General features: G+C 43.9%; 1 protein-coding gene across 1 annotated transcript in view; it reads right to left on the bottom strand.

The window, feature by feature from the left end:
* The window catches only part of PSPC1 (paraspeckle component 1), an 82,037-nt gene extending 81,589 nt beyond the window's left edge, over window positions 1-448 (bottom strand). Inside the window, exon 1 of the mRNA XM_006831972.1 lies at window positions 77-448. Coding sequence (XP_006832035.1) covers window positions 77-445 — 369 coding nt within the window. The 5' untranslated portion in view covers window positions 446-448. The remainder of the gene's footprint in view (window positions 1-76) is intronic.
* Between the last annotated feature and the right edge of the window lie 8,380 nt (window positions 449-8,828).

Raw genomic sequence — 8,828 nt, 5'->3', positions numbered from 1 at the left:
TTGTTTCCTGGCTCGTCGGCCTCCCGCACCGGTCGCTTCCGCAGCGCCTCCGGAGCCGCGTGCGGCCGACACTCACCAGGCGAATGAAGCCGAAGCCGCGGTCCCGGTTGATGAAGACCTCGCTGGGCTCGCCGTAGCGCTCGAAGAGCCTCTTGAAGTCCTCCTCGGTGATGTCGGTAGGCAGGTTCCCCACGAAGAGGCGGCAGCGCTGCGTGTACGTCTTCTCGCCCGGTTTGAGGAAACTCTTAATGTCTATGGTGAACCCCATCTCCTCTTCGGGGTGGTCCTCCTGCGCGGCGGCGGATGGCGCCTGCTCCCCGGCCATAGCTAGCGCCAGAGCCGTGGCGGCCGCCGGGTCGTTCTCGCCCGCCGCCGACTCGAGCGCGCGAAGGCGGGCCGGGTTTTTCTCTATGCGTACTTGCTTCAGGTTTCCTCGTAGCATCATCTTGAGGCGTGAGGAGTACGTTCTTCTCGATATATATGAACTGGTATCTGTGGAAATAAAATGAGCCCCAAGAAAAAGGACGTCCAGGAAGCAGACTTCAGCAGCGCCTTCCCAGACTTGCAGGCACCGTGGCTGCACAGACAAAATGGCGCTGCCAAAAGCCGCAGTTAGTAGAAAAGAAGCCGAGTGCGAGCCCCGCCCCCGCCGCGCGCGGCCGCAAGCCGCAAAGACAGACGCTGCAATCAGCGCGCCTGCGCATTTTTGGCGCCAACGGCTCTTTGACTAGCGTGCACATGCGCGAGCGAAATGTGAACTTTAGGATTGAAGGCCTCATTCTAGATCAAGAGAAAGGAACTTGACCATCGCTTGTAGTTAAAGGGAAAATTTGTGACACGTGCAACCGTGTGAAAATAACAGTGCTTTGGGAACCATACATAGTTTTTAAATATACAACTCAATTTTCAACGACCTCACAGGGAAATTAAAAGTGAGCATTGGTGTAACGCTGTGGGTTAATGTGCTGGACTGCAAAGTGGGTTTGAACCTCAAGGTCGGCTGTTCAAGCTCACCAGCCGTTTCTCAGAAACCCTGTACAGAGTCGCTGAGTCAGAACTAACGGCACTTAACAACAACAACGGTGAGCACTAGACCTCAAGGTAAGTTTGAACCACAAGGTTGGTGGTTCAAACTCACCAACCAGTCCTTGCTATGCGTCCAAGCCGACTCAACAACACAACAACAATGTGATGGATGGAACTGCACCATGGCAGGTGCCAGAGCAAAAGATTTAGCAGGCCTTAGGAGTCCTGGTGCGACTCTGCAGGATAATGCGTTGGAGTGCAAGGTCAGTTTAAACCACAAGGTCTGCAGTTCAAACCCACCGGCAGCTCCTTGGAAATCCTATACAGGGTCACTATGGGTCGGAACCGTCTCAATGGCGCACAACAACAACAACATACGGCCTGTGAGCCAGTCATTCCCCGCCCCTGCTGTAAACCAACCTCTTTGTGTTGAACTGCCACTTTACCAAGCATGATGTCCTTCTCGTGGTCCTTCCTGACATGTCTAAAATATGTAAGAGAAGGCTCGCCATCGTGAATGCTAAGAAGTAATCTGGCAGTACTTCTTCCAAAACAGATTTTTCATCCTAAAGAAAAAACAGGAAAACTCCTAATGAGATGGATTGACACAGTGGCAGCAACAATGGATTCAAACAGAACAATTGTGAGGATGGTACAGGATGGAGTAATTAGGTTCATCCTGTTGAATATAGGGTTGCTCTGAGTCCAAAGCGACTCTGTGGTACATAACAAAAATTACCCAACCTCATCAATTCCTCAAGAATGCCCTCCTTATGCTTGGAATCAATTAAACCAAAGGAGCATGTGAACATCAGTCTCCCTAACTCTGAGATCAGAAGAACTAGATGGTGCCCAGCTCTGAAAGGGGTCACATTACAAGGTCCTGGATAGAGCCACATAATGTGCAGAACAAAACTCAAAATTCTTTTTAGAAAAGATTGGGCTTACTGGTCAGAAAGAGACTGGAGGAACCTGAGACTGTGGCCCTCAACCACTCTTCAGATCTGGTAAGGAACACACCCTCTTTCAGCCAAGTAGTTGATAGGTATATAGAAGGGATGAAACACTATGAATAATAGAGCAGTCAATCATTCAAAATCAAAAGGGCAACATGTACCTAAGGACAAAGTTGAGCAAGGTTGGAAAAATAGGTGAAATGGAACTAGGAGCCACAGGGAGAAAGCATAACAACCTCAACCTTCCTATTTTAACCAACCCCCAAACTGATTATCCTATGAGGACTGTTTCTTCTGCAGTAATCTCTCAAGAGGTGTGTGTATTTTTCTCCGCCATCTCATGTGTTACAGGACTTGAAGATGCCATGCATGATATGGTCATTGATGCCTTGCAACTTTATAACCATTTATCCTCTCAATGTCAAAAGTTCCAAGGAGCCCTGGTAGCATAGAGGGTTATGCATTGGGCTGCTACCTTCAGGGTGACCAGTTCAAATCCACCAGCTGCTCTGTAGGAAAGAGATTAAGCTTTCTACTCTAGTAAGATTTACAGCCTCAGAAACCCTATGCAAGGTCACTAGAAGTAAGAATCAACTCCACAGCACACAGCAGCAGTCAAAAATTCTAGCTCCAAAAATCTCATGTGAATGCTGACTTTCTCCTTGCTTCTCTCTTAACCATCATCTGTCTTTAAATTTATGACCAGAAGTACCAGCCCCTAATTATTTCCCTCTCTGGTTTTTCTAAATATTTTTATGTTATCTCTTCTGTAAGTAACTCACAACTGATAACACCGCCTTTCATTTATTTCACTTGCAGAAGAAAAAGACAATCAAAATCACATCACCATCACCTCACTCAATTCCCTCTGAAAGACTCCTGGTGTGGTGCTGTAGTATCAGCAATGGACTGCGAACCAAAAGGTTGGCAGTTCAAACCCACCAGCTGCTCCTCACAAACCATATACAGGAGTACTGTGAGTCAGTACCGACTCAACGGCATTTAACAACAACAGTTCCATCTGAGATCATATACTCTGTATTCTCTCCTTTTACAATGAAAAACTGCCCTTGCTTGGGGTTGGATTACTCCATAAGCAAGGGAAGCACAGACTTACTTGTGTTCACTAATCTGCAATGACCAATTTCACACTTTTCATCACATTAAAGATTCAGCTTCTAAGTATGGCTGGCATCAGTCTCTCTCTCTCTCTCAACTCCATAGCACTTTCCTACAGAATCAAAGTTTCTTTTCAAATGTATACTCCCTGACTGGTAGTGTAGTGGTTATGAGTTGGGCTGCTAACCTCAAGGTTGGCAGTTCAAAACTACTAACTGTTCTATGGGAGAAAGATGAGGCCTTCTACTCCTATACAGATTTACAGCCACAGAAACTCTATATAAGGTCGCTATGAGTCAGAACTGACTCCATAGCACATGACCAACCAACCAAAGCAAGGTAAACACAGTTTATTTGTGCTTACACACTAATCTGTATTGAAACTGTTCATAACAGATTAGTAAATAAGCCATGCTTACCTTGATTATTGGGTAGTTTGACCCAGCCCATACTGTATTCTCAGTCCAATCCACTCACTTGTACACTGGGTACCACCCCCACTGGACTTCTGCAGCTCTCTAAACAATTTCCTGAATAATCAGTTTCTATCTTGATCTGAGCTCTGGTATAGCACTGTAAGTTAATGTGCTGGACTGCAAAATTGTTTTGAATAACAAGGACATCAGTTCAAGCTAACCAGATGCTCCTTGGAAACCCTATACAGGGTCGCTATGGGTCAGAACCAAATTGACGACACTTAAAAACAACAATCTGGAACTGAACTGTATGATGCTGTCTTAGTGTAGACTGACACTCATAGAAATTAAAATGAATATTTTATTGAAGCAATAGAATCATTTCAAAGTGGGAGAGATTATGGAATGTGCAATGTTCTGAGTTGCAGACGGACAGTATAGGATATTAAAAGGTGAATTAAACAAAGAATACATGCTCACAAGGAGGGGGAAGAAACATAGCCAGGGTTTGTTAAACTACAACTTTACAGATTATCAGTAATTTTATTTGGGGTATTCTGAGATTGTTAACATCTTGAGAACTGTTTAACAAATAATTCTTGTCAAGGCAAATTTTTTGCTGTAGTTTCAGTCCATCTCATTATTCCAACAACCTTAATTACAAATTTACAAAGGGCGGTATGAGTGGAATCAAATTGGATGGCAGAAGGTTAGTAATGGAGAATGCTAATGAGTGAAATTTGGGGACTCAGGACATGAACTAGGACTTGTTGTATAGCTATCTTGACAACAAAGGAGGAGCTTTCATGGTGCAGTGGGTTAAATGTTGAGCTGCTCATTGAAAAGTCAGTGGTTTGAGCCAACCTATGCAGTCAGCTTCCATAAAGATTTACAGTCTCAGAACAATTCTACTCTGTCCTCTAGGATCTCTATGAGTAGGAATCGACTCACTCGACAACAGTAGTTTGTTTTTTGTGGGTTTTTGTTGTTGTTGTTGTTGTTATTCTTGTTGTTAGCTACAGTTATTTAAGGAGATCTGGTAGCGTAGTAGAGTACAAGCTGAACTGCTAACCAAAAGGTCAGCACTTTGAATCCAGCTACTCCTCGGAAGAAAGATGAGGCTTTTTGCTCCTTTGAAGATTTACAGCCTCAGAGACCTACACAGAGTCAGAACCAAATCCACAGCACATCACCACCCCCACCATGACCACCGCAAAGTTATTTGCAGGCTCTAACTTCATTTCACAGTCTCAGTTCTATCTCCTATCCTCCTATTCTCTGGGGCCAGGAGTCCAAACATTTTCAATAAGCACCAAGAAAAATTTTATCCAGATTAGAAACCCTGACCTTTATCTTTTTCATTTTTCAAGCAGTTAAACTTTGAAGAAAAAAAAGAGTGTTTTTTTTGAAAAAGCAAAAATAAAAGACTGTATTCAATTCAAAATGGAGTTTTTAATTTAAGTAAGAAGTCACTCAACTCAGATATGCCAGTACCTGGGTTTTTATAAGTTTTAATACTTCACAATTCTGAATTGCAAAGCAAACTCTGATATAGCATTCATCTTGAAAATGCAATAGAACTTAAATTCTAAAGCACTTGGTTTGTGGAAGGCTAAGATCTACAGCGCCACTCATCTGTCACTTTGTCATATTATGGTAGCTTGTGTGTTGCTATGATAGTTATGCTACCGGTATTTTAAATACTAGAAGGGTCACCCATGCAGTCCTGGTATGACTCTGTAGGAAAAGTCAGTAGTTCAAACTCACCAGACACCTCTCAGAAACCCTGTACAGGGTCACTATGAGTAAGAATCAGCTTGGTAGTACTTAAAACAACGAGGGTCACCCATAGTGGACAGGTTTCAACATAGCCAGCAGACTAAGAGACTAGAAAGGAGAGGCAGACCACGTCTGGATGGATGATCAAGGCAAACCTTATGACTAGCACCATAATATGATCTGATATGGTGTCAGGAGATTAGCCCTGCAAATTGGAAATCACTCAAAATACTACTGGGGAAGAGTTTCCTTTTTCAAAGTAGAGTTGACCTTAATGATGTGGCTGGAGCTAAGACTATCTCTACGAAAGAGAAATCCAAATTTGATGAAATGACAAAGGCATACAAAATGCGTTATGATCGGGTAATGAAGGATTATGGACCAGCTATATGAGTCGGGCTGCCAACCTCAAGGTCAGCAGTTTGAAACTACCAGCGGTTCCGCAGGAGAAAGATGAGGCTTTCTGCTTCCATATAGATTTACAGCCTCGGAAACCCTGTGCAGGGTCACTATGAGTCGGAACTGACTCCACAGTACTTACTAACTGGGGGCAAAGGAGCTCTCGTAGCATAGTGGTTACAAATCGGGCTGCTAGCCTCAAGGTCAGCAGTTCGAAACTACCAGCTGTTCCATAGGAGAAAGATGAGGCTTTCTGCTCCCGTAAAGATTTGCAGCCTCAGAAACCCTGTGCAGGGTCACTATGAGTCAGAATTGACTCCATGGTACTTAACAACAACAACTGGGGGCAAGAAAGACCCCAATGCCCCAACCAACCACTGTCTGAATCTTTCTGTTCTGTTCAAATCCACAAACACTGGCATCTTGATTGGTGACATGACCAAAAAGCTGAGCAATACATGGAATAACTTGAGTGACAGTGAGAAGCAGCCACAAGGTGACGAAACTGAAGTACAGAAGGATGTTGCCGACAACTCTTAAGTCTAAACGGAAGTTTGATGGTGCGATGGGTCCCACTAAAGTTGCCCAGAAAAGGGAGGAGGAGGAAGAGGATGAATAAAGTTGTTTGTTCTCGAGTGAACACCTTAAAGTAGGGGAACGCTGTGTGTGACATGTCTCATTGAGGCCTGTCTGTTGCCCTTAAGTTTAATTTAAAAATTGGGTCATGATCACACTGTAGTCTCTCAAAGTGCTCTGGAACACGTCAATAGTTTACATGGGTGTGCAGAGCACTCTGAGCCTGTATCAAAGTTGTACATATTTCCAAGCATTTTTTAAATTAAAAGGCACTTACAGCAAGGATTATTCCCACCCCCTCCATACACAGAGTAGACAGGGATAAGCAACTTAGACATCGGCTACCCAAAATGGGGGGGCTACAAAGGCAAGAAGTGACTGGCTTACAAGCTTTCGAAAGGGAAGCTAGAGTCATAGGGCATGGAGGAAGGTAGAATCTCCACTGAGTAGTATACAATCTGTCTGGGCGGGGCTGATGAAATGAAATCCAGATGGATCTCTTGTGATACAATAGTGAATAATTGTTATCTGGACTGCTTGTGAGCAATGGAATTGTAAAGGTAGACATTTTTTAGCATAGAAGGGAGTGATTAACTTTCAGCCTAAGAGCGGAGGTCTCTGGGACCATCAAGGGAGAAGAGCGAAGAGCGGGACCCTACCCAGAGAAGCAGTGATGCCTGAGATGAAAGCAGAGACAATGACGTGGAGAGATGGAGCTGTTGGGGACTTTAGACACAGAGAGGGAGAGGGGTTGTGTGCTGATGACCAGGGGACATGCTTGTAGTGTATACCCTTTGGATGGTTGATGATGCATGGAGGGGATTGTAACCATAGCAATGAAACGATATACTATAGGATGAATGTAAAACAAATGTTCTTCCATGTAAACTATCACATAATTCACAATAAAACATTAAGAAAAAAAAAAAAAAAAGGCACTCTCGTGGTCTCCTCACTCTGTGCACTTTGATGTTGGTGGGACAAGACAATCAAAGCTGTTTCTGGCATTTTCTTTAATTTGTAAAGTGGTGTTAACTAAATGGTTATTGGCTAGAAATCCTGAGTTTGTAAAAACAACAAAACGACTGGAACCAACTCTTGGTCCATGCTCGGCTGGGGGTGAGACGGGAGGGCCCTTTGCAGGGATCAGAGCTCAGGGCATATGCTGTGAAACTGACCTGTTGACATTGCAGTGACCATCTGTTTAGCTTCACGTCATCTCATTGTCGTATATAGTGCCATAGCATTTGGCGCCATTCTTAGGTGTGGAAAAAGGGGTCAGCTGGCATGAGAAGTATTTGGGGGGGTTTGTTTTGTGGTTTTTAAGTGCAGTAGTGTTTTTGAACAGTTTTTTAACAAGTGTCAAACTCTTTATTGTTGGTGAACTGAAGAGCCAGTGCATCAATGAAAGTTCAAGACCTTTCTGTACTTAAACCCACTTTGCAATATTCTTTTGTATGTTTAGAATGCTGAAATGATTTTTAAGTTCAATAAAACAGTATTAAATTTAACAAAAACAAACAAAGTAGATGCCTGTAGTACAGAGTGGGAGGTCGAGGTGGTCTGCCAACACCCTTTTTTAACAGGTTCGCTGGATCAGGCAGCCAAATGAACACTTGAGGTGCAGTGGGGAGATGGCTCATTCCTTTATTCAGCAAAATAAGTTAATGCAGGTCAGGTGGTCTCAGGTACTCCATTGCCCCTCTGCCCTCTCTAGCTCTCAGAGCTCTCGTCCCTTCATCTTTCTTCTCCCTCTGTTTGCTCCATTCTCCCTCTGTCTCTCTATTCTCCTTCCTGTGTATGTCTTTCTCTACCCCTCACCTAGGGGATGTTCCTTAAGTACTACTACAGAACAAAGAAGGCATCTTGCCAAATATGACCCACAGGTTATATAACAGTATGACATCATTTTAATATGGCAGCACACACAGCAATGACTTAGCATTCCCTGGTTTCCGTGGGAACCATTGAGTAACCCTGGCTAGGAGAGGGTCCCTGGTAAGCTATAGTCACTCCCTTCCTATCACCATATTCTGACCCAACAATGCCAGAAGAGACTCTGAAACTTGCTCTTGAAAATAGAAAAGCTAAAGTGACTAGAAGAAAAGATGAAGTAAAAGAGCAGAAAATTTCAAAAGGTAGATACAGAAGACAAAGTAAAATATTATAATGAAATGTGCAAAGAGGAAGGAAATGAAATAAAGCTAAGAGGAAGGACAGTAGTTGGAAAATATAATTTGTTTTTGCTAAGTCCTGTGGAGTCGGTTCTGACTCATAGTGACCCTGCACAGGGTTTCTGAGGCTGTAAATCTTTACAGGAGCAGAAAGCCTCATTTTTCTCCCGCAGAACAGCTAGTAGTTTCAAACTGCCGACCTGGAGGTTAGCAGCCTGATTTGTAACCAAGTGCAGGCCAGGTGAATGAAGACAGTCACGCAGCTCTAGAAAGCAGGAATCCCAAGTCAGGGCACGGAGCAGGACCTCACCACTAAAGCAGGGGTGGCAGCAGGGTGATGATTGGCCAAGGCCTGGACAGGTTCCCTGAAGAACTGTTAGTGC

This window comes from Chrysochloris asiatica, unplaced genomic scaffold (assembly GCF_000296735.1).
Source record: "Chrysochloris asiatica unplaced genomic scaffold, ChrAsi1.0 scaffold00005, whole genome shotgun sequence".
Lineage (NCBI taxonomy): Eukaryota > Metazoa > Chordata > Mammalia > Afrosoricida > Chrysochloridae > Chrysochloris > Chrysochloris asiatica.
The sequence above is the reverse complement of the archived record's forward strand: the minus strand, read 5'-3'. Positions and strand labels throughout refer to the sequence as shown.